Here is a 26,492-nt window from a genome sequence, read left to right as displayed (position 1 = left end):
TTTAAGAATTCCACACCCTCTAAGCCTTTCACACTCTGACTATCCCAGTTAATAGTGGAGAATTTGAAATCCCCTACTATTATTACCATATTATTTCTACACTTCTCTTGAGATTTGCCTAAATATCTGTTCCTCTATCTCCCCCTGACTGTTTGGGGGCCTATAGAACACTCCCAGCAAAATGTTTGCCCCCTTTTTGTTTTAAAGTTCTACCCATATGGCCTCATTAGGGGAACCTGCTAAGATATCATCCCTCCTTACAGCAGTAATTGACGCCTCCATTAATATTGTGACAGCCCCTCCAATTTACACCCACCTCTGTCTCGCCTGAAGATTCTATACCCCGGATTATTGAGATGCCAGTCTTGCCCCTCCCTCAACCATGTCTCTGTGATAGCAACAATATCATGCTCCCATGTGTTCATGAACACCTTCAATTCATCTGCCTTACTCGCAAGACCCCGCCCCCACAGCACTAGCAAACCTCCCCACAAGGATGTTGGTCCCGTTCTGGTTCAGGTGCAACCCATCCGACTTGTACAGGTCCCACCTGCCCCAGAAGCCGACCCAGTGATCAAGGAATCTAAAGCCCTCCCTCCTGCACCAACACTTTAGCCATGCATTCTTCTGCTCTATCCTTCTATCCCTATACTCACTAGCATGTGGCACCGGGAGTAATCCAGAGATTGCAAAATTTGAGGTCCAGCTTTTTAAACTGCTACATCGCTCTCTAAATTCTTGTTGCAGGACCTCATCCTTCTTTCTACCCATGCCGTTGGTACCAATGTGAACCACGACCTCTGATTGTTCACGCTCCCCCTTCAGAATGCCCTGCAGCTGTTCAGTGGCACCCTTGACCCTGGCACCAGTGAGGCAACATACCATCCTGGAATCAAGCCTGTGGCCACAGAAACGTCTATCAGTTCCCCTTACGATAGAATCCCCTATCACTATTGCTCTCCCACTCTTTCTCCTCCCCTCCTGTGCAGCTCAGCCACTCGTAGTGCCACAGACTTGGCTCTTGCTGCATTCCCCCGAGAAACCATCTCCCCCAGCAGTATCCAAAACGGAAAATCTGTTGGAGAGGGAGATGGACCCAGGGGACTCCTGCACTACATTCCTAGTTATTTTACTCTGTCTGGCGGTCACCTATTTCCTGTCTGCCTGTGCACTCTTTACCTGCGGTGCGACCACCTCACTAAAGATGCTATCCACGAAAATCTCAGCTTCGCAGATGCTACACAGTGACTTCAGCCACAGCTCCAGCTCCGAAACGCAGATTTCGAATAGCTGCAGCTGGAGGCACTTCCTGCACATGTGTTTGCCCTGGACACCGAAAGTGTCCCTGACTTCCCACATAGCATAGGAGGGGCACCCCATGGTGCCGAGCTGCCGTGCCATGTCCTACCCTTAATTTACTCCATTTACTTCCTGTATATTAAAGAATATTAAATACTAGGGACCTTACTTCCCTTTAAACACTACTTACTCTAAACTAGAGACCTTACTTTCACTTTAATGACTAAAAAAAGTTTTCTTCTCAGCCCCGTAAAATCGGCTTTTCGCCAGTCAATTACCCTGGTGTTTGTCAGACTTCCGTCCTTCTCAATTATTACCTTAAAGCGTGTTATATGATGGTCACTATTGCCTAGATGTTTCCCTACTTTTATTTATTTTATCTGCACTGGTTCATTCCCCATTACTAGCTCCAATAGTGAATCCTCCCTTGTTGGGTTTCTTAAATATTGGGTTAGAAAGGAGTCCTGTACTCATTGTAGGAACTCAATTCCCTTACCCACTTTACCTACCTCTTCTGGCCAATTAATATCGGGGTAGTTGATTATTATTCTATGTTTTTTACTCGTTTCCCTAATTTGTTTGCATATTTCTCCCTCCACCACCCTTCCACTATAAGGTAGTCTGCAGACAGCTCCTATTGGTGTGATTGATCTATTAATTTCTATCCACATGGATTATAATTTTGTCTTGTTGAAAGCTGCGTCACTTTTTTTGAAATGGGGTAATGAAAGAACTATGGAACTATACAAGGACTACAGAGAAAACAGGGAACTACAGACCTGTTAGCCTCACATCAGTAGTTGGGAAAATGCTGGAATCTATTGTAAAGAATTAACTAATAGTACGATTGAGGAGAGTCAACATGGAAGGGAAGTCCTGTTTCACAAACCTATTGGAGTTCTTTGAGGATGTAACTAGTGGAGTAGACAAAGGGGAACTGGTAGATGTGGTGTATTTGGATTTTCAGAAGGCCTTCGATAAGGTCCCACTCAAGAGGCTGGTGAACAAAATTAGGACACATGGAATTGGGGGGGGGTAATATACTAGCATGGATTGAGAATTGGTTAACAGACAGAAAACAAAGAGTAGGGATAATCGGGTCATTTTCGGGGTGGCAGGCTGTGACTAGTGGGGTACCACAAGGATCGGTGCTTGGGCCCCAGCTATTCACAATCTATATCAATGACCTGGATGAGGGGACTAAATGTAACATTTCCAAATTTGCTGATGATACAAAACTAGGTGGCAGTGTCAGTTGGGAAGAGGATGTGAAGAAGCGTCAAGGTGATCTCGACAGCCTCAGTGAGTGGGCGAGAACATGGCCGATGGATTATAAGGTGGATAAATGTCAAGTTATCCACTTTGGTAGAATAAACAGAAAGGCAGAGTACTTCCTAAATGGTGAAAGATTGGGGAATGCAGATGCTCAAAGGGACCTAGGTGTCTTTGTACATGAGTCACTGAAAGTGAATGTGCAGCTGCAGCAAGCCATTAGGAAAGCAAATGGTATGCTGGCCTTCATTACAAGAGGATTTGAGTGCAGGAGTAAAGAAGTCTTACTCCAATTATATAGGGCCTTGGTGAGACCATACCCGGAGTACTGTGTACAATTTTGGTCTCTTTACCTAAGGAAGGATATACCTGCCATAGAGGGAGCACAACAAAGGTTCACGAGATTGATTCCTGGGATGGCAGGACTGTTGTATGAGAAGAGATTGAGTAAACTAGGCCTGTATTCTCTTGAATTTAGAAGAATGAGAGGGGATCTCATTGAAGCATACAAAATTATTGAAGGGCTTGAAAGAATGGATGCTGGGAGAACGTTTCCCTTGGCCGTGGAGCCTAGAACCAGGGGCCACAGACTCAGGATAAAGGGTAGGCCATTCAGCACTTAGATGAGAAGACATTTCTTCACACAGAGGGTGGTGAATCTTTGGAATTCTCTACCCCAGAGGGCTGTGGAGGCTCAGTCATTGGGTATATTCAAAACTGAAGTCGGTAAATTTCTGACTAGTAAGGGCATCAAGGGATATGGCGATAGGGCCGGTGAATGGAGTTGAGGCAGAAGATCAGCCATGATCTCACTGAATGGCAGAGCAGGCTCGAAGGGCTGAATGGCCTACTCCTGCTCCTATTTCTTATGTTCTTAACGCCAGGATTTTCTAAAACACGAAGTGCAAGAAGAATTCCAGAGATAAATTGAAAATGTTGAGCGTAGCATTTCCTGTATTTTTACAGTAAGGTGCAGACTTGATTACAGCAATGCTCTCCTTGCTGGAGTACCGAGGGCTATTTTTCATAAATTCAAACTTAACTAAAACTCTACTATCCCCATAAAGTGCCATCTCACTTCTGTCCTCATCAACCTTCATTTAATCTCCATCCCCAAATATATCAATTTGAAAATAATTTTCCTCGTCTACAAGGCCCTCCATTGCCTTGCCCCACCCGATCTCTGTAATATTGTTAAGTCATGCTTTCTTCAGTCCTCCGACTCGGGCCTCCTTTGTACTCTTTTCCCTCTGCTTCACCTTCAATGGGATGTTTCAGTCACTGGGCCTCATATTCTGGAACAGTCTCCCAAAATCCCTCCTCCTTTTCCACTTCAATCTCCTTCTTCATAAGCTTCCTGCAAACTGATCTTTTTCATCACGCCTTCAATGACCATCCCTTCTCCCACCACCGCTTGATGTCTGGTCATTTTCATGTGAAATGCTTTAGACTATTTAGTGCATTAGAATTACTATGTTAATGCTAATTGCTGAGGTTTCTCTGCTTCTTGTAAAGACTAGAAGATTGTCTGAGCGAGATGGCATAGAACCTAAAGTGGCAACACAAACCAGGAAGTAAACTTTGTGGGCAGTGGATATCATCAGTGAAAAACCCCCGAGGAATGGTGAAGATCCACAGGACCCGAAATAAACAAATATAGAGGTATGTTTTCGACTTCGCTGTCTGAGTGGTAACCATGTCCTTTATAGAACCTGTCAGATGTTCATTCCATACTGAAAGATTGTAAGAGGAGTTGATTGGAATCATCGGAACATAGGATCTTGGGAACATAGGAACAGGAGGAGTCCATTCAGTCCCTCGAGCCTGTTCTGCCATTTACTTAGATCATGGCTGGTCCATATCTTAACTCCATCTACCCGAATTGTTTCCGTAACCCTTAATATCCTTCCCTAACAAAAATATATCAATCTAATTTTTGAAAATGACCTAGCCTCAACAGCATTTTAGGGGCGAGAGTTCCAGATTTCCACCACCCTTTGTATGAAGAAGTGCTTTCTGACATCACCGCTGAACAGACTTGCTCTAATTTTAATCTTATCCACCCTTGTTTGGGACTTTGAAAGCATAGGAAATAGTTTTTCTCTATCTCCACTATCAAACCCTTTATTCTTTTAAATCACTTCAATTAAATCACGCCTAAACCTTCTGGCCTAGAAATTGAGTTTTGGCTTAGCCAGGGCTTTAGCGCCGGAAGTTAGTGCTGGCGCTAAGTCCCCCTGCGCGCGCCAAAAATTCAGCAGGGCCGCGCCCAAACGGCTGCCGGCGCTACTGAAGGGTCTTTGCGGCGGTAAATCGGCGCTAACTGCCGTTTCGCGCCGCAATTCCGGCGCTAAGGGCACTCAATTTCTAGGCCTCTGTGTTCAAGCAAGTACAAGGCTAGTCCACTCAATATGTCCTCATAATTTCTTAGGCAGTTCCTCGGGACCGAGGATGATTTGCTTCCACATTAAAAATGAGTTCTCAGGTGACTGATGAGTCCAATGTGGGACCTACAGTCTCTGTCACAGGTAGTTGAAGGGGGCGGGTGGGTGGGGTGCTTGGGTTGATGTGCGCTCCTTCCGTTGTTTGCGCTTGGCTTCCACTTGCTCCCGGTGAAGAGACTCGAGGTGTTCGGTGCCTTCCCAGATGCTTCTCCTCCACTTGGTGTGGTTTTGGGCCAGGGATTCCTAGGTGTAAGTGGGGTTGTTGCAGTTTCTCAAGGAGGATTTGAGGGTGTACTTGAAGCGTTTCCCCTGCCCACCTGGGGCTCTCTTGCGGTGTCAGAGCTCCGAGTAGAGTGCTTGCTTAGGGAGTCTCGTATCAAGCATATGGATGAGGTGACCCGTCCATCGGAGTTGATCGAGCATGGTCAAAACTTTGACACCTATACTTCTAATGTGCAAACATGAATTAGATAGCAAAATAACAATAAAATGACACAAATGCTGATGACACAAAAATGTGTTTCGTATCATAGGTTATGATACTGGAGTAGAACTCCACAGCATTTGCCTAATACTCCAGGCGATGTGAGTTTGAATCCCACCGTAGCAATTTGGAATATTGGACTGAGTTTTTTATTATATCTGGAAATATCAATTCAATCAATTCAATTCTTTTATTTGCCATATGTAACCAGTACAAGTACAATTACAATGGAATGCTTACTCCCCGTAGGGATGCGTCAGCTACAGTCAGTATCAGTAAAGAGTGACCATGAAGCTGTCAGATTGTTTTAAAAATCCAACTGGTTCACAAATGTCTTTTATGGAAAGGAACCTGCCGTCCTTGTATCATCTGGCCTATATGTGACTCCTGTTCCACACCAACGTGGTTGACTCTTAAATGCCCACTGAGAAGGCTTAGCAAGAAACTCAGTTGCCCTAAAGGGTGGTGCAAACAGATTGAATAGTAATATTCAAAACAGAGTTGGGTGAATACTTGAAGGGAAAAAATTACACGGTAGTGAGATAAGAGCAGGGGAGTGGGATTAACTGGATAGCCACACCATAGCCAGCAAAGGCACGATGGGCCGAATGGCCGCCTTTTGTGGTGTATCATTCTCTGATTCTACGATTCAATGAGAGGAATACATCAGGCTGAATATTCAGCATACCTTATATTAGAGTTTACAACCGCCACAGTGTAGTAAGTGTGACAGTGCTTCGAAATACATAAAATCATGTACTTTACAGAGAGAAGGAAGACTGGTTGCATAGTGTGTAATGATAAAATTGGCCATCTGGGCTGTAACCTGATGCAGCCGATCACCCACCCTTTATAGAACTGGTCTGATTTTCATCTAATGATTTCAATGGAATGAAGTTCGGCTGGGTTCTACAATGGGCGGGCGATCGCGCAACTTGACAGTATCATTGCTTCCCAGCTCTATGACAATCTCTTCTGTGATTCAATGTACGAATCCTTTCAGTTGAGCTTTCTCGCAGAGACCTGAAACAGCCCAAACCAAATTAATGAGCAACATCCTCTGTGAACGTGGTCATCGTGCTTCATCCCTTTTCATATTCCACAGTGTTCGATATGATCGATCATGCCACCTTCCTCCAATGCCTCTCCACTATTATTCAGCTGCATGAAACTGCATCTCCGGCAATGGCTTCTCTCCCTGCTCCCATTGTGTTAGCTCCAGAGTCCGCCAATGATGTATCCTTAGAATCCTCCTATTCCTCATCTACATGCTTCGCCTCAGTGACATAATCCGCAAACACGGGGTTAGCTTCCCGATGTACACAGGAGTTACACCACAGAAACTGCCCAGTCAGACCAAATAGTCAATGGCGTCATTTACCCTCCACATGAGCAAATAGTTCTCATCATATTTGGACAGGCACAAAGGAACGGGTGACCAACAGACAGAGTATTCGGCACAGGCAGGTAGTGCAGGGGTCCCCTGTGGTCATCCCCCTCTCAAACAGATATACCACTTTGGATACTGTTGGGGGGGGTGGCTTATCAGAGGAAGGCAGCAGCAGCCAACTTCCTGGCACAGGGCTGGAGGAAAAAGAGGGGGAGAGCTATAGTAATAGGGGATTCTATTGTAAGGGGAATAGATAGTCATTTCTGCGGCCGCAAACGAGACTCCAGGATGGTGTGTTGTCTCCCTGGTGCAAGAGTCAAGGATGTCTCAGAGCAGCTGCAGAACATCTTGGAAGGGGAGGGTGATCAGCCAGTTGTCATGGTGCATATAGGTACCAATGATATAGGTAAAAAATGGAAAGCTGAATATAGGGAGTTAGGAGGTAAATTAAAAAATAGGACCTCAAAGGTAGTAATCTCATGATTGCTACCAGTGCCACGTGCTAGTCAGAATAGAAATAGAAGGATATCTCAGATGAATACGTGGCTAGAGGAATGGTGCAAGGGGGAGGGATTCAAATTCCTGGGACATTGGAACAGGTTCTGGGGGAGCTGGGACCAGTACAAACTGGATGGTTTGCACCTGGACAGGGCCGGGACCGATGTCCTAGGGGGAGTGTTAGCTAGTGCTCTGGGGGAGGGTTTAAACTAAAATGGCAGGGGGTTGGGAACCTGAGCAGGGGGACAGAGGAAAGGGAAACAAGGAAGCAAAAGATAGGAAGGAGAAAAACAAAAGTGGCAGTCAGAGAAATCAACGGTTTAAATCAAACATGGCCACAGTAAATAATAATTCTAATAGGTCTAAGAGCGTTAAAAAAATAAGCCTCAAGGCTTTGGCCTAGAAATTCAGTAAGGCGCTGCCAGCTTTCCGCCCAGTTACCGCCCAAATAGGGCTTCTGCGCCAATAGAGGAGTTTGCGCTGATATTCAGCGCAGCGGTAATGGCGGCGGTAGCCGTTAGCGCTGCGCCGGCACCGATGACATCATCAGTGTGCGCAGTGCCCCGCTACCACCCCGCTACCAGCCCGACCCCCATATTGAGTTGCGGCCGCCTCTAACGCAGCGACCGCAAACAGCGATCAGAAAACGGGGCCGTACTGTAGCCTTAGTGGGGCGCTTTAAGGTGGAGGTGCGGCCGGCCGCTTTTTCGGCGGCCGCCTGCCCACACCTCCTTCCCCGGCCTCCTCCACCCCACCCCCCGTGGCATTGCCGGCTGCTTTCTGTGAACCCGGCACTTCTCCGTGGTGCCGGGCTCATTTGCTGGCACTATCCAGCGGCGATCTCCCCGTTGCAGGCACCTCCCCCTTAACAGAAGGAGGAGGCCTGCAGTACCGCAGCCTGCCGCTCCGCAGCGGGTGGCGCAGCGGCGCCTAGAGCACTGAAATTCAGTTTCAGCGCCCCAAGCAGGGGCGGGCACACCCTGGTATAGCGCCCGGTTCCGACTTGGGGCGCAAAAACTGAATATCTGACGGTCGCAACTGGCTCCGCGCTCAGCGCTAACTTTTGGGCGCGAGCGAGCTGGCCGCCCCAAACTCAATTTCTAGGCCTTTCTGTCTTAATGCGAGGATCATTCGTAATAAGGTGGATGAATTAGCTGTGCAAATAGTGGTAAACGAATATGATTTGATTGGGATTACGGAAACATGGCTCCAGGGTGGCCAAAGCTGGGAACTCAACATCCAGCAGTGTTCAATATTCAGGAAAGACAGGCAAAAACGAAAGGGAGGTGGGGTAGCATTGCTGGTTAAAGAAGGGATTAACACAATTGAAAGGAAGGATATTAGCTCTGATGATGTGGAATCTGTATGGGTAGAACTGAGAAATACCAAGGGGCAGAAAACGTTAGGGGGAGTGGTATATAGATCTCCAAACAGTAATGTGGAGGTTGGGGCTGTTATTAAACGGGAAATTAGAGAAGCGTGCAATAAGGGCACAGCAGTCATCATGGGTGACTTTAATCTACATGTAGATTGGGCTAACCAAATTAGTAACAATACTGTGGAGGAGGAATTCCTGGAGTGTTTACGGGATGGTTTCCTGGACCAATATGTGGCGGAACCAACCAGAGATCAGGCCATCTTAGACTGGGTATCATGTAACGAGAGAGGATTAATTAGCAATCTTGTTGTACGAGGCCCCTTGGGTCAGAGCGATCATAATATGATCAAATACTTCATTAAGATGGAGAATGAAGTAGCTGACTCAGAGACTAGGGTCCTGAATATAAATAAAGGAAACTACGATGGTCTGAGGTGCGAGTTGGGTAGGATTGATTGGGGAATGTCACTCAAATGGTTAACAGTGGATAGGCAATGGCAAACATTCAAAGACCGCATGGATGAGCTACAGAATTTGTTCATCCCAGTTTGGCATAAAAATAAAACAAATAAGGTGACTCAACCGTGGCTAACGAGGGAAATTAGGGATAACATAAGATCCAAGGAGAGGACATATAAATTGGCCAGAAAAAGCAGTAAACCAGAGGATTGGGAGCATTTTAAGATTCAACAAAGGAGGACAATGGGATTAATTAAGAAGGGGAAAATAGAATATGAGAGTAAGCTCGCGGGGAACATAAAAGCTGACTGTAAAAGCTTTAATAGATATGTGAAGAGAAAAAGATTGGTGAAGTCAAGCATATGTCCCGTGCAGTCAGAATCAGGGGAATTTATAATGGGGAACAAAGCAATTGAAGGCCAATTAAATACATATTTTGGTTCTGTCTTCACAAAGGTTGACACAAATAACCTCCCAGAGATGCCGGGGAACATAGGGTCTGATGAAAGGGAGGAACTGAAATAAATCAGTATTTGTAGGGAAATGGTGTTAGGGAAATTGATGGGATTGAAGGCCGATAAATCCCCAGGGCCTGATAATCTACATCCTAGGGTACTTAAGGAAGTGGCCCTAGAAATAGTAGATGCATTGTTGATCATCTTCCAACATTTGATGGAATCTGGAACAGTACCCATGGATTGGAGGGTAGCTAATGTTAGCCCGCTATTCAAAAAATGTGGTGGAGAGAAAGCGGGCAATTACAGACCACTAGACTGACATTGGTAGTGGGGAAAATGCTAGAGTCCATTATAAAAGATGTAATAGCAGAGCACTTGGAAAACAGTGACAGGATCGGACAAAGTCAACATGGTTTACAAAAGGTAAATCGTGCTTGACTAGCCTACTGGAATTTTTTGAGGATGTAACTAGTAAAATAGATAAGGGAGAACCAGTGGATGTGGTGTATTTGGACTTTCAGAAGGCTTTCGATATGGTCCCACAAAAGAGATTAGCGTGTAAAGTTAAGGCATATGGGATTTGGGGCAAGGTGTTGACTTGGATAGAGAAATGGTTGGCAGACAGAAAGCAAAGAGTTGGAATAAATGGGTCTTTTTCCAAGTGGCAGGCAGTGACTAGTGGGGTACCGCAGCGATCAGTCATTGGACCCCAGCTATTCACAATATATATTAATGATCTAGACAAGGGAACTAGATGTAATATCTCCAAATTTGCAGATGACACAAAGCTGGGTGGGCGTCTGTACTGTGAGGAGGATGCCAAGAAACTACAGGATGATTTGGACAGGTTGGGTGATTGGGCAGAAGCATGGCAGGGGCAAGATAACGGGGATAAATGTGAGGTTATCCACTTTGGTGTCAAAAACAGGAAGGCAGATTATTATCTGAATGGCAATAGATTGGGAGAAGGGGAAGTGCAACGAGACCTGGGTGTCCTTGTGCACGAGTCGCTGAAGGTAAGCATGCAGGTGCAGCAGGCGGTTAAGAAGGCAAATGGTATGTTGGCCTTCATAGCGAGTGGGTTTGAGTACAGGAACAAGGATGTCTTGTTGCAGTTGTACAGGGCCTTGGTGAGACCACATGTTGAGTATTGTGTGCAGTTTTGGTCGCCTTATCTGAGGAAGGATGTTCTTGCCATGGAAGGAGTTCAGCGAAGATTCACCAGGCTGATACCTGGGATGGCAGTAATAAATTATGAGGAGAGATTGGGACGATTGGGCTTGTACTCGCTGGAATTTAGAAGAATGAGAGGGGATCTCATTGAAACTTATAAAATTCTGACAGGACTGGACAGACTAGATGCAGGGAGGATGTTCCCGATGGTCGGTGAGTTCAGAACCAGGGGCCACAGTCTAAGGATAAGGGGTAGGCCTTTTATGGCAGAAATGAGGAGAAATTTCTTCACCCAGAGAGAGGTGGCCCTGTGGAATTCTCTACCACAGAAGGCAGTAGAGGCCAATACATTATATATATTCAAGAAGGAGTTGGATATATTTCTTAAGGCTAAAGGGATCAAGGGGTATGGGGAGAAAGCAGGGACTGGGTACTGAACTTGGATGATCAACCTTGATCGCATTGAATGGCGGAGCAGCCTCGAGGGGCTGAATGGCCTACTCCTGCTCCTATCTTCTATATTTCTGTGTTTCTATGTTTCTATGTTTCACACCCTCTTCCCACTTCATCACCATATATATTCAATGACTCTTGTAATAAAACCTAGAATCCATTTGCTTTTTCATGGCATTATCAACCTGAAGTACTTCTTTTAATATATTTTACCTGAAATCCCTCTGCACTTCCACAGCACCAGGCCTACTTAAATTCAGAACATAGCTAATGCTGTTATTTTTTTACCAGCATGTATCGCTTCACTGTTATTGACATTGAATTCCTTCTGCTACTTTTTAACCCATCCCACATCTTATCAATTTTCCTATGCACCTTCCGTTGGTATTCTAAAAAATTAACTATACTTCTTATTTTGATATTATCAACAACTTTTTGAAAACATTCCCTCCATGCTTACATTCAAATCATTGATATACACCGTGATGAAACCCAGTTCTTACTCTCCACTACATCTTTTTACAGTCCTGACGAAGGGTCCTCGACCCGAAACATTGACTCTGTTTCTCTCTCCTCGATGCTGCCTGACCTGTTGAGTGTTTCCAGTTATTTTACATCTTTTTACGCCCCAATTGAATCTATGCTGTCAGGCTGACTCATCCAACATCAAGTCTTAGATGAGTCTCAGGTTCATCTAACAAAACATTAGGGAAACCAAATCCACTGCCTACTCCCGCCACAATCTCCTTTCTTTTCCTTTGATTTCATCCCTCTCCCTGGCAACCCATTCAGACTGTATCAGACTGCTCAATGCCTTGACAATCCATTCAACCCTGAGCTTAATTTCACACTCTATATCCTCCCTATCAAAAAGACCACTTGGTGATGGTGTTGAGAGGGGCTTTTGATCAAGAAAGGGGCCTGGAACCTGAAATGGATGTGGGATTTTGCATATTGTGATGTTATTTAATGTTAAAGCCTGCAGAGGAGACAGAGAAAGAGGCCGTGTTGAGTGTAAGGTGTGTGGGGGAGGAACAGAGACTGAGAAGAAGACCCAATTGTGAGGAGAATATTTCTATTTGTAGTGGAGGGCGGGACTATTGTGTGCAGCACCAGTCGAGTGGCGCCATGCATGAGAATCCTGTGTCTGGGAAGAGGGGTTTGTGAGCCTTTGGGTTACACTACTAGAGTTAGTGAGTGATACCGAGACGATGGGAGTGCATTGCCGTGAGGATTCTCAGAGACGTCTGGGGGTGCTCCTGCTGCCCAGGAAGGGGGGAAAAAGAGTGGGAGAGCAATAGTGGTAGGGGATTCTATAGTAAGGGGAACAGATAGGCGTTTCTGTGGCCATAGACGTGAATCCAGGATGGTTTGTTGCCTCCCTGGTGCCAGGGTCAAGGATGTCACTGAGCGGCTGCAGGGCATTCTGGAGGGGGAGGGAGAACAGCCAGTGGTCGTGGTCCACATTGGTACCAACGACATAGGTAAAAAGAGGGATGAGGTCCTGCAGCAAGAATTTAGGGAGCTAGGTGAAGGATTAAGGAGCAGGACCTCAAAGGTTGTAATCTCTGGATTACTCCCGGTGCCACGTGCTAGTAAGTATAGGAATAGGAAGATAGAACAGATGAATGCGTGGCTAAAGGGATGGTGCAAGGGGGAGGGCTTTAGTTTCCTGGATCACTGGGTCTGCTTCTGGGAAAGGTGGGACTTGTACAAGTCGGACGGTTTACACCTGAACCAGGGGGGAACCAATATCCTTGCGGGGAGGTTTGCTAGCACTGCTGGGGAGGGTTTAAACTAACTTGGCAGGGGGTTGGGGTACAGAGTGGAGCTATAGTAGGGGGTGATTTACGGCCAAATACAGAGGGAAAAACAAGTCAGCTGGGAAGGCAGAGCAAATATGTGAAGGCAAAAGAGAATATGGCAGGGCTGGAAGGCATTTATTTTAATGCAAGGAGTCTTGCAAATAAGGTGGATGAACTGAAGTTGTTGTTGAACACATGGGAGTACGATATTGTTGCTATCACGGAGACATGGTTGAGGGAGGGTCAGGACTGGCAGCTCAATATTCCGGGGTATAGAATCTTCAGGCGAGACAGAGGGGGGTGTAAAAGGGGAGGGGGTGTTGCAATATTAATTAAGGAGTCAATTACTGCTGTAAGGAGGGATGATATATTAGCGGGTTCCTCTAATGAGGCCATATGGGCAGAACTTAAAAACAAAAAGGGGGCAAGCACTTTGCTGGGAGTGTACTATAGGCCCCCAAACAGTCAGGGGGAGATAGAGGAACAGATATGTAGGCAAATCTCCGAGAAGTGCGAAAATAATAGGGTAATAATAGTGGGGGATTTCAACTTCCCCAATATAAATTGGGACAGTCAGAGTGTGAAAGGCTTAGAGGGTGCAGAATTCTTAAAGTGCATCCAGGAGAGCTTTTTGAGCCAACATGTAGAAAGTCCTACAAGAGAGGGGGCGGTACTGGACCTAATTCTGGGGAATGTAGCCGGGCAAGTGGTGGAAGTGTCAGTAGGAGAGCATTTTGGCGACAGTGACCATAATTCGGTGAGATTTAAGGTGGTCATGGAAAAAGACAAAGACGGCCCGGAAATAAGGGTTCTAAATTGGGGGAAGGCCGATTTTAATATGATAAGGCAGGATCTGGCCAAAGTGGACTGGGAGCAGCTGCTTATAGGAAAATCCACATCAAAACAGTGGGAGACTTTCAGAAGGGAAATAGAGAGAGTACAACGCCAACATGTTCCTGTAAAGGTCAAGGGTGGGACCAACAAGCAAAGGGAACCTTGGATGACAAGGGATATACAGAAATGCATTAGAAATAAGAGGGGGGCTTTTGGCAGTTACAAAAGACTAAAGACAGAAGAAGCCCTAGAGGAGTATAAAAAGTGCAGGGGCATACTTAAAAAAGAAATTAGGAGGGCGAGGAGGGGCCATGAAATAACACTGGCGAGCAAAATAAAGGAAAATCCTAAGATGTTTTATAAGTATATTAAGGGCAAGAGGATAACCAGGGAAAGGGTAGGGCCCATTCGGGACCAAAGTGGCAATCTGTGTGTAGAGCCAGAGGATGTAGGCGGGGTTTTAAATGAATTTTTTGCATCTGTGTTCACTATGGAGAAAGACGATGCAGACATAGAAATCGGGCAAGGGGACTGTGACATACTTGAACATATTAGCATCGAGAGGGAGGAGGTGCTAGCGGTTTTAGCGGGCCAAAAAGTGGATAAATCCCCAGGCCCGGACGAGATGTATCCCAGGCTGCTGTGGGAGGCGAGGGAGGAGATTGCAGGGGCTCTGACACTAATTTTCAGAACCTCTCTGGCCACAGGGGATGTACCAGAGGACTGGAGAACAGCTAACGTAGTACCATTATTCAAGAAAGGTAGCAGGGATAAACCAGGGAATTACAGGCCAGTGAGTCTAACATCTGTGGTGGGGAAATTATTGGAAAAAATTCTGAGGGACAAAATTAATCTCCACTTGGAGAGGCAAGGATTAATCGGGGATAGTCAGCATGGCTTTGTCAAGGGTAAATCATGTCTAACAAATCTGATCGAATTTTTCGAGGGGGTGACTAGTGGGGTGGATGAGGGAAATGCTGTGGATGTGGTGTACATGGACTTCAGTAAAGCTTTTGACAAAGTCCCGCATAGGAGACTGGTCAAGAAGGTAAGAGCCCATGGGATCCAGGGTGCCTTGGCGCGTTGGATCCTAAACTGGCTGAGTGGCAGGAGGCAGAGGGTGATGGTCGAAGGTTGCTTTTGTGACTGGAAGCCTGTGTCCAGTGGGGTACCTCAGGGATCGGTGCTGGGTCCCTTATTGTTTGTGATCTACATAAATGATTTGGATGAAAATGTAAAAGGTATGATCAGTAAGTTCGCAGATGACACGATAATTGGTGGGGTGGTAAATTGCGAGGAGGAAAGCCTCCGGCTACAGGACGATATAAACGGGTTGGTCAGATGGGCGGAAAAGTGGCAAATGGAATTTAACCCTGAAAAGTGCGAGGTGATGCATTTTGGACGGACAAATAAGGCAAGGGAATACACAATGAGTGGTAGGACCCTAGGAAGTACAGAGGGTCAGAGGGACCTTGGTGTACATGTACATAGACCCCTGAAGGCAGCGGAGCAGGTAGATAAGGTGGTTAAAAAGGCATATGGGATACTTGCCTTCATTAGCCGAGGCATAGAATATAAGAGCAGGGAGGTTATGATGGAGCTGTACAAAACGCTGGTGAGGCCACAGCTGGAGTACTGTGTGCAGTTCTGGTCGCCTCACTATAGGAAGGATGTGATTGCTTTGGAGAGGGTGCAGAGAAGATTCACCAGGATGTTACCTGGGATGGAGCGCCTCAGCTATGAAGAGAGGCTGGACAGGCTGGAGTTGTTTTCCTTGGAGCAGAGAAGGCTGAGGGGGGACCTGATTGAGGTGTACAAAGTAATGAGGGGCATAGATAGGGTAGATAAAGAGGAACTTTTCCCCTTAGTGGGGGGGTCAATAACAAGGGGGCATAGATTCAGGGTAAGGGGCAGGAGATTTAGAGGGGATTTGAGGAGGAACTTTTTCACCCAGAGGGTGGTTGGAATGTGGAACTCAATGCCTGAAAGGGTGGTGGAGGCAGGAACCCTCACAACATTCAAGAAGCATTTGGATGAGCACTTGAAATGCCATTGCATACAAGGCTATGGACCAAATGCTGGAAAATGGGATTAGACTGGACAGGGATGGATGGGCGGCGCAGACACGATGGGCCGAAGGGCCTCTTTCTGTGCTGTAAAACTCTATGACTCTATGACGTCCATGTAAATTCGACGGAAGAGCCACCAAACCCCAGAAAAGCAGGGTAAACAGCATTTACGCGTGTTTCCTGGGCTTCTGCAACATTTCTACAGAAGTTACAGCGGAAAATTAAAAGAGTTATCATGGAACTTCATCCCCATATCAGCATTTAAAAGTAGGAGAAAAAAAGAAAGAGGTCACTATATCAATGCGAGTCCTTTCCTTGTGCAAACCTTGCTAGACTTGGAACTGTTTCTCAATTTGCAGCTTGCAATTTTAACTGTATTATTTGTGTACTCACATCAGAAATAACACAAAATGTACCAGTGAGGTCTTTTGATTTTCTGTACAAACAAGCACTACAGAAGTAAAATTAACAGGTGGAAATATTTATTTTCTGCGTGTGTTAATCATTCTTGATGTGTGTTTCCTATTTAACTGATTATTTTTGTTTCATTTTTACCCATCAGGTGTTTTCTGGTGTTCTCTTCTGGTTTTAACAAGATAATGTAACATTTTGGAGCAAAGATACAGCTCAGCAGACCAAAGCTCGATGCTAACATTGCAAATATTTCCACAGCAACTGTGTATTTTCCGGGAGTGCTCACATAAGCGGGGATAAAAGTTACCCAAACTGCAAAAAAGATGAGCATGCTGAAGGTTATAAATTTAGCTTCATTGAACTTGTCCGGTAACGCTCGGGCCAAGAAAGCTAAAATTAAACACATACAAGCTAAGAGCCCGATATAACCTAACACACAGCAGAAAGCAACTGTGGAACCCACATCACACTCAAGGATAATCTTTGCGCTTTGATACGTGGTGTTTTTAGCTGGGAGTGGAGGTGATGTCATCAACCAGATCACACATATTATAATTTGGATCACTGTACAGAGAAAGACAATTGATCTTTGCTGTGTGGGCCCAAACCATTTCATCACATTACTGGCCGGCAGGGTTGCTTTAAATGCCATCAGGACAACCAGAGTTTTACTAAGAATACAGGAAATGCACAGAACAAAGCTAACTCCAAATACAGTGTGACGGACCATGCATGACCATGGTGATGGCTGTCCAATGAATACAATGGAGCACAGAAAGCACAGTATTAATGAGAATAGTAGAAGGAAACTTAGTTCCGAATTGTTGGCCCTTACAATGGGAGTGTTTATAAAATATAAGAAAACAGCTGCAACAGCTCCTGTGATACAAGCTCCAAACAGTGAAATCGCCGTGAGTGTTATTCCCATGCTGTCTTGAAAGGAGAGGAACTCAATTTCTTTCAGGATGCAATAGTCTCTTCGATCATTGGACCAATAATCTGTAGGGCATTTGATACATTCTATAGAATCTGTAGAGAAACAAAGGCACAAATAATAGTTCAAATGCTGATTTTCAAACTATTTTTTGATACAGAACAAAGCTGCTATCGTGGTAAGTTAAAAATGTGACTTGATGTTATATCTTGCCCCCCTTACTGCTGGAATATTAGCGGAATAGCTGATTCTTGCCCACCTGTTTGGTTACTGATCTCCCCATCAGCACAGGGTAAACAATCAAAGCAGCAAACAGGCTGGCCGATACGAACCGCTCTTCTTGTACCTGGAAGGCAGATATCACTACACGTTGAGACTGGCACCTGTGGAGACAGAAAGTCTTCTTAAACTTTAACGCTTTGTGGAATCGTAGCTCGTTGATCTCACTGATAAATGACACTTTGCTCCATTGAGAAAGAAAGACCCTAAGAGAAGGATGAACCATCCTTAGCTAACTAAGGAAGTAAAGGATGGTATCAAATTGAAAACAAATGCATACAATTTTGCAAAGAATAGTGAAGGCCAGAGGATTGGGAATTTTTTTTAAAAACAGCCAAGGACGACCAAAAAATGATAAAGAGAGAGAAGATAGCTTATGAGATTAAGCTAGCAAGAAATATAAAAACAGGCAGTAAGAGCATCTACAGGTATATAAAAAGGAAGAGAGTAGCTAAAGCAAACATTGATCCCCTAGAGGCTGAATCTGGGAAATTAATAATGGGAAACAGGGAAAAGGCAGAGACTTTGAACAAATATTTTGTATCAGACTTCACGTTAGAAGACACTAAAAAAATCCCAACACTGGTTAATCTAGGGGCTATTGGGGTGGGGACGGGACTTTAAACAATCTCTATCACTGGAGAGAAAATGCTGGGCAAACTAATGGGACTAAAGGTGGACAAGTCCCCTTGACCCTATGGCTTGCTTCCTCGGGTCTTGAACGAGGTGGCTGCAGAGATAGTAGATGCATTGGTTGTAATCTACCAAAATTCCTTGGATTCTGGAAAAGTCCCAGTGGACTGGAAAACCGCAAATGTAACACCCCTATTGAAGAAAGGAGGGAGACAGAAAGCAGGCAACTATCGACCAGTTAGCCTAACATCTGTCATTGGGAAAATGCTGGAGACCATCATTAAGGAAGTGGTAGCAGGACACTTAGAAAATCATAGTAGAGTCAAGCAGAGTCAGCATGCTTTATGAAAGGGAAAGCATGTTTGGCACATTTGCTGGAGTTCTTTGAGGATGTAACTAGCAGAGTGGATAAAGGGGAACCAGTAGAAGTCGTGTATTTGGATTTCTAGAAGGCATTCGATAAGGCGCCACACAAAAGGTTACTACATAAGATAAGAGCTCACGGGGTTGGGGTAATATATTAACATGGATAGAGGATTGGCTAACTAACAGGAAACAGAGAGTCAGGATAAATGGGTCATTTTCAGGTTGGCAAACTGTAACTAGTGGGGTGTGCAGGGATCAGTGCTGGGGCCTCAACTATTCACAATCTATATTAATGACTTTTATGAAGCGACCGAGTGTAATGTAGCCAAATTTGCTGATGATACAAAGATAGGTGGGAAAGCAAATTGTGTGGAGGGCGCAAAGAATCTGCAAAGGGATATAGATAGGCTCAGTGAGTGGGCAAAAATCTGGCAGGTGGAGTTTAATGTGGGAAAATGCGAGGTTATCCACTTTGGTAGGAAAAATAAAAACGCAAATAATGATTTAAATGGGGAGAGATTACAAAATGCTGAGGTACAGAGGGATCTGGGAGTCCTTGTACATGAATCACAAAAAGTTAGCATGCAGATACAGCAAGCAATTAGGAAGGCAAATGTAGTGTTGGCCTTTATTGCAAAGGGAATGGAGTATAAAAGTAGGGAACTCCTGTTACAACAGTACAGGGCATTGGTGAGACCACGCCTGGAGTACGGCGTACAGTTTTGGTCTCCTTATTTAAGGAAGGATATCCTTGCATTGGAGGCAATTCAGAGAAGGTTCATGAGGTTGATTCCGGAGATGAAGGGGTTGTCTTATGATGAAAGGTTGAGCAGGTTGGGCCTATACTCATTTGAGTTTAGAAGAATGAGAGGCGATCTTCTTGAAACATAGAAGATTCTGAAGGGGCTTGACAGGGTAGATACAGAGAGGATGTTTCCCCTCGTGGGGGAATCTAGAACTAGGGGGTATAATATCAGAATAAGGGGTCGCCCATTTAAATCAGAAATGAGGAGGAATTTCTTCTCTCAGGGGGTCGTGGATCTTTGAATTCTCGTCCCCAGAGAGCTTTAGAGGCTGAGTCATTCAATTTAGTTAAGGTGGAGATGGACAGATTTTTGAAAGGTAGGGGAGTCAAGGGTTATGGGGAGCGGGCAGGGCAGCGGAGTTGAGGCCAAGATCAGATCAGCCATGATTGTATTAAATGGCGGAGCAGGCTCGAGGGGCCAAATGACCTACTCCTGCTCCTACGTCTTATAGTCTTATGTTCTTATGAAAGTTTTTGACCCTTCTTTCACCCTGTGTAACTCTATTGGAATTCAATATAAATAGCTTTGCTGTAGGTAACTAAGACACAAACTATTTGAACCCTTATATTCACAACATCAACAGCATACTGCTAACTACGAACCCATATTTAAAAATGTTTCCTTCGGAGCGATCAATGAAAGTTTAGCAGGGATGATTTGTGGTACACGCTCCCTAGAATTAACAGGAGAAGAGGACTTGTGTGAAACCCTTCCAATGAACCAGACAACAGAGGCACACAGTAGGTCAAGGGCTAACGTCGTTCATTGCAAATATTCCAGAAAATCAACAGGCGTGTACAGTATCGAAGTGTTGTTGAATTCCCACCTTACATTTTGCAAACCAGCCGATTAATCGATTTCTTCGGCTCAGTTCCTAATGTTTATCAACTTAATGTTAGTTACCAGAACATCGGAAAGCACATTATAAGGAAAGACCGTTGAAGCTCAATCACAAGCGCTCCCATCCTGGAATCGAGTTGTATTTTGAATGATTCCTATGATTCCCCCTCTCCTATTTCGCGTTGAAATATAACTTCCTGCGTCACGTTTGCAGTTCAGCAAATTCCATTAATCTCCTCTGACCCTACATTCCTGGTGCACTTTGAAATAATGATTGGGGTTTACCTTATTCATACTATTTATTATTGTTATACCTTCAACAGGTCCTCCTTCTTTCGAACATAACAAATGATAGAGGGATATAAATTGGATAGCTATTTGTAATTATTACACTTGTTAAAACAGTTTTCACTTTGAACTTTGATTCATCATTGCTTTCTAGAAAGGATTTTTGTATTTGTTCTTAGGATGTAGATGAACTGACGAGGCATTATTGTTTGTTCATCATTACGTACCCTGAGAACATTAAAAGTCAACCCGACAGCGTGGGACTGGGGTCATGTGTAGGTCTCAACAGTGTAGGGAAGGAGATTCCACTCGCTGAAAGGTATGAATAATCCAGTTTGGGTTTTGACAATTCAGCAACATTTATTCTGGTACCAGGCCACAGATTGAATTCTGCTTCACAACTTGCCTTGAAGAATGATTTGAACTCATCGCCCCTGGGTTACTAGTCCGATGTCATAACTACTGCACTACTGTACAGTCTTTTAGATGTGAAATTAAGTGTCAGGTTTACACATAGGGTAATAATCTTTATTTGAATGACTATCAAAAGATAGAAAACCTAGCGATAACCAAAACATTAAATGGTCAAGTCAGTATAGAACAGACCTTAAAACAAAGACAGCTAGTTTGAAAATAGAACTGGTACATAGGAATTGCTAGACGAAAAAAGAACAAGGTCCATCTAGTTAGCCTTCCACCATCCTGGTAGTCCCATCATACAAGTATAATGGAGTTGCTGACTAACCATAGCAATCGATCTCTATCAATTAGTCAAAAACAGAGCCGAGCATGACGTAAAGAAACCCCCTTTGGTGGAGAGAATTTGAGAACCATAGGTTCAAAGTCGACTGTTCCTCCCACAATGCTACACTTATCACATGTCATGTTGCAAAATTACTTATATACTGCATCCCAAAATTCTACTATCTAAAAGAAAGCTATGCAATTTGCATTTGAATCAACACTAACTGCTCCCACCATATCCCAAGGGAACCTATTCCACAGATTCACCAGTCAGTCATGGATATATTGGTTCCCCAGATTAGTTTGGAATTTAGCCCACCTCCCTTCAAGCGATGGCCATGTCCTCCATTTCTACAAATTAAATACCTCCGCAATTTGTAAAGTTCTAAATATCACATATTCAAAACTAACTCCCAAAAGGAGTGACTGAACACAAGAATTATTCTGGTCGCTGCACGGAGCAATCATGTAAAATATTTCTTCTAAGAACATAAGAACATAAGAAATAGGAGCAGGAGTAGGCCATTTGGCCCCTCGAGCCTGCTCCGTCATTCAATAAGATCATGGCTGATCTGATCTTGGCCTCAACTTCACTTTCGCGCCCGCTCCCCATAACATTTGACTCCCTTGTAGCTCAAATATCTGTCTATCTCCGCCTTGAATATATTCAATGACACCACCTCCACCACTCTCTGGGGTGGAGAATTCCAAAGATTCACGATCCTCTGAGAGAAGAAATTCATCCTCATCTCCGTTTTAAATGGGCTACCCTTTATACTGAAACTATTGCCCCCTAGTTCTAGATTCCCCCACGAGGGGAAACTTCCTCTCTACATCCACCTGTCAAGCCCCCTCAGAATCTTATGTTTCAATAAGATCACCTCTCATTCTTCTAAACTCCAATAAGTATAGGCCCATCCTGCTCAAACTTTTTTCATAAGACTACCCCTTCATCTCAGGAATTAACCTAGTTAAACTTCTCTGAACTGTCTCCAATGCAAGTATATCCCTCTTTAAATAAGGAGAACAAAACTGCATGCAGTACTCCAGATGTGGTCTCACCAAGGCCTGTACAGTAGTAGCAAGACTTCCCGGGGGAAAAATTCAGTATCGCCCTGTTTGGGTGCCATTATCGGCCGTGCGCAAAGTTCAGCACCTGGCGCTAAATCTCGCCTCCGACAGCAAACTTGGTTTTTATCGCCATGGAGGTGATTGGAGCGCTAAATCAGGTGCTTCACACCTGTTTTAACGTGCAAACACCGAGGAGCGAGGCGCTACCTCAGAGCGCTGGCGAAGCAAGGAAGGGCAAATCAAAATAAGCCTGCAAAGTCCTGCTCAGTACTCAAAACTCCTTCACACAGCGTTGAATCTCTCCAGAAGTCTATCTCTCTCTCTCTCTCTCTCAGACTGCGTGGTGCAAAAATGTCACCGACAAAAAAAGGCAGGAAGCGGTCGCCTTTAAATAGCGCTCCCCTAGTCCCTTTCTGACAGCATAACGCTCCCCTCAACCTGTCATTGCTAGCGGCAGGCGGTAAGGCAGGGGGCGTCACTCAAGATCCGGTCTGGGGTGCTAATGGGGCGTTGCACACTTGAATGACGTCACAATCTGCTGGCGCAGGAGATCGTGGCGGAAGTGTTTAGCGCTGCCGCAAAATGTCTAGATAATTTCACAAGCGGCACAAACATCGCCGCGCCCGGCCTCTAGTTGCTTTGTGCCCCAGTTGGCGCCCTCTTAAGGCACTAATGGGAGGCACAAACAACTGAATTTCCCCCTGCCCTACTTTTATACTCCGTCCCCCAGGCAATAAATGCAAACGTTCCATTTGCCTTCCTAATTACTTGCTGTACCTGCATGCTAACATTTTGTGTTTCATGTATGAGGCCCCCAGATCCCTCTGTACCGCAGCATTTTGTAGACTCTCTCCAGTTAAATAATATTTGGCTTTTTTTTCTTCCTACCAAAGTGGATAACGTCACATTTTCCCACATTATACTCAATCTGCCAAATTTTTCCAACCTGATTCAATAGTATTAGTTCAAATAGATGCGTTTATGGCATCACTTCAGACAGGGTCTGGAGTCACCCTTCCTAGTGTTTGGTAGATAGAAAATGGGCTTACTTTCTTTTCTAGCGCTGTTCCGTGCCAAACGATTTCACTTTCATCCAACGCGAGTTCTTTTCCTGCAGGCAGCGCGGCATCGTAATAACCAACTTTAACAAGATCAATCGACCCATCAGCGCCCTTCTGCCAGTTTATTAAATCATACGAAGCGATGGGATCTCCGTCCTTATCAAAACTTATTTCCTCACCAAATTGGTTGGTGAAACGTACCTTCCTCAAGTAGTGTAAGAGCTTTAGAAAGGCAAAACAATTATATTCTCTGCAAGTGTTGAGTATATTTCACATTGTTTGCCACAAGAACAAGGCAGCATTAAATGAATTGCCAATAAAAAGAGAATAGTAAAATAGTGCGGATGCTGGAAATCCGAAATAACAACAGAAAACGCTGGAAAAACTCAGCAGGTCAGGCAACATCCGTGGAGAGAGAAACAGAGTCAACGTTTCAGGTCGATGACCTTTCGTCAGAACTGGAACAAAGCAGGAAATGGAAAGCAAGTTTAGGGGCTGGGAAAAGGGGGAGGGGATGAAAGAACAAAAGGGAGGGTCAGTGATTGGATAGAAAGCAGGAGAGATAGGGAGACATTGACTCTGTCTCTCTCTCCACGGATGCTGCCTGGCCTGCTGAGTGTTTCCAGCGTTTTATGTTGTTATTACCAATAAAAAAGACCTTGGAACTGCTATGTGTACACTTGCCTATGTTTCCAGATAAATAACAAATTAATTTGCTTTTTAGGATATTGTGTAACTTGCGACAATTACTGACCTGCCAGGGTAGAATGTTTGACTTTTGGCCACATGTTTTGTTGAGAAATGGGCCTTTCCCATTTTCACACGACTGTAAATTATGAATGGCGTGAGCTGCCGCGTATACCGCTTTGTACACATTGTAGGAAACTCTTAACTGTGACACATCGGTGTATGTGGTCTCAATGGTCTCCAAGCTCTCTGAACCTGTGCACGGTTTGTCTGGAGACGGCGATGACTTTTCTCCCAGAGTCTGATTTGAGATTTTGACGCTACAGCCGAAAACGTCCCGCCAGAGTTCTTCTACAAACGGATTGTCTGGCGCTGTGGAATGGTGGAGTTTGACCAGAAACTCTCTCAGTCCTCGAATTTCCGCTCTCCTGATTCCAAACCCGATTGTTCCAGATAATATTTCTTGAGTTTCCTCTGTCCACAGTTGGAATGATGTGACCCAGGCTTCACTCGCTAACAGCTGGATGTCAGTAATGTTCTGCAGTCTGAGTTCTGTTACCAAAGACAGCGTGTCACTCTCTCCACAGAATATTATGAGCACCTTAGCAGAGGAGTTGTGAATGATCTCTGCAACCTGTCGCATTCTTTCCCTCGTACGACCAGGTGAAAGGAATTCGATGTAGGCGATGCAAATGTCAAACTTCGCAACCTCTTCAATTAATGATCTCATCCCGAACCGGCCATAATCATTGTCTTCAGCCACAGCGCCGATCCAGGTCCATTTACAATACTGTATGACCCGGACTAAAGCTTTCATCTGAACGGTATCACTGGGTATTGTCCTGAAAAAAGTTGGGAACTCGCGTTTATCACTGAGGCATGCGCATGAAGCAAAGTAGCTGACCTGTTGGGAAAAGATTGCAAAGGTACATTTAAAATCATGGAATCATAGAATCATAGAGCATGGGAGGCCCATCGATACTGCGCTGGCTCTTTCAAACAGCTACCCAATTAATCTCACAGCCATGCTCTTGCCCCATACCCTTGTATTTTTTTCCTTTACAAGTACTGCCAATTTTCTCATGGAAGTTACTATTGAATCTGTTTCCACCCCCACCCAGGCAGCGCATTTCTAATCATAGCAACTCGAGGTCAAAATTTCACCTCATCTCCCCTCTGGTTCTTTTGCCAATCATCTTAAATCTGTGTCCTCTGGTTACCGACCCTCCCGCCACTGGAGACAGTTAATAGTATTTGCAGGCACGTACTTGTACCTCATCCATGTAACCGTTTATCGCAAATCAGTTGACACATCTTACCATACCAATGCCGAAAGGGGCCATCACTCTCGACACTGCGATAGATTGCGATGATGCTGCGTCTCCCACAAGCAGGGGCACTGGTGGAACTCCAGCACACGTGTAATTGGAAGCGATTCCCTCTTTCTCCTTCAGTAATTTGAAGGCTCCTTTCAGCCCTTCAGAAGGTGCGCCACAACTGTCGAAAATCTTATAACCCAGACTTGTGTTAGGAAGCAACACTGGGTTCCTGTTTATTTCTTCTGTTGCAAACGCCATGGTTAGAGCCCAACGCAGACCACTTTGGGTGAACCTGTCACACATATGGGAGTTACTTTTATATCCAGGCAGCATCGTTCCTTCTGTATGATCATTCATTTCAAAACTAAAAATAACTTGAAAATTGACCCTTTTTCATTAGAACAATGCAAATTACAGGGCAATATAAAATAAAGATTTAAAATTAGAGGAAAATGGAATAGGGTAGATAGAAGCAGAATGTTTCCAGCAGCTGAGCGGTCTAGAATGAAGACCATTGATTAAAAATAAGAAATTTAGCACAGAAGAGAGAAGAAACTTCGTCACACAGGGAGATGTGAGGCTGTGACATTCATTTCCAGTTAGGTGGATGAACCGAAATGAGCCGAAGAGATATGGGAACATGGCGGGTAAATGTGATCTGAACTATTTGCTGGAGTGGAGGCTAAATATCGACACGAACTGGTTCACTGAGAGTTATACTCTTGTTACAACTGGTACTCGTGCTGCCAAGAGGGAGCTCCGAATATGCACGAAGAACTCTGCTCTGGGCATCTATCCTTTCAGAATGAAGGCGCCACGCCGCTTTTGGTAGGCTTATCCTGTCATTCATATACACAATAGCATTTGGCCTCCGCACCAACCTACAGTCTTTTATCGTTCGGTTAGTAGAAGGTCTAAAAAGTTACAATTTCGGAAAAGATATCAAATACAATCGCTGCAAAAAGGAGTTGTGTTGTTGGAAGCAGGCGGGTGCAAAGTGCCTGGAATGTTAATTGTGATCTATTTCGTGGATC

General features: G+C 44.7%; 1 protein-coding gene across 1 annotated transcript; it reads right to left on the bottom strand.

The window, feature by feature from the left end:
• Positions 1 to 16,542: 16,542 nt before the first annotated feature.
• LOC147115384 (extracellular calcium-sensing receptor-like) lies at positions 16,543 to 25,716 on the bottom strand. The gene is made up of 5 exons (XM_085989563.1): positions 25,459 to 25,716; positions 24,207 to 25,043; positions 23,441 to 23,674; positions 17,624 to 17,747; positions 16,543 to 17,459 (listed from the first exon to the last, which is right to left on the bottom strand). The coding sequence occupies exons 1-5, from the start codon at positions 25,714 to 25,716 to the stop codon at positions 16,543 to 16,545; spliced, it is 2,370 nt and encodes a 789-aa protein (XP_085845689.1).
• Between the last annotated feature and the right edge of the window lie 776 nt (positions 25,717 to 26,492).

The sequence above is a fragment of the Somniosus microcephalus genome, chromosome 6 (genome assembly GCF_052327205.1).
Source record: "Somniosus microcephalus isolate GS21.2 chromosome 6, FLI_Smic_1.0, whole genome shotgun sequence".
In the NCBI taxonomy this organism is placed as follows: Eukaryota; Metazoa; Chordata; class Chondrichthyes; order Squaliformes; family Somniosidae; genus Somniosus; species Somniosus microcephalus.
The sequence above is the reverse complement of the archived record's forward strand: the minus strand, read 5'-3'. Positions and strand labels throughout refer to the sequence as shown.

Excerpts from the sequence above, each read along its gene's own strand:
- LOC147115384 (XM_085989563.1), bottom strand. The coding sequence starts at position 25,716 with ATGGCGTTTGCAACAGAAGAAATAAACAGGAACCCAGTGTTGCTTCCT. Across the intron at positions 25,044-25,458 it reads CCCCTTTCGGCATTGGTATG|GTCAGCTACTTTGCTTCATG; the intron begins GTAAGATGTGTC and ends TTTTCCCAACAG. Across the intron at positions 23,675-24,206 it reads CAAACATTCTACCCTGGCAG|CTCTTACACTACTTGAGGAA; the intron begins GTCAGTAATTGT and ends GCCTTTCTAAAG.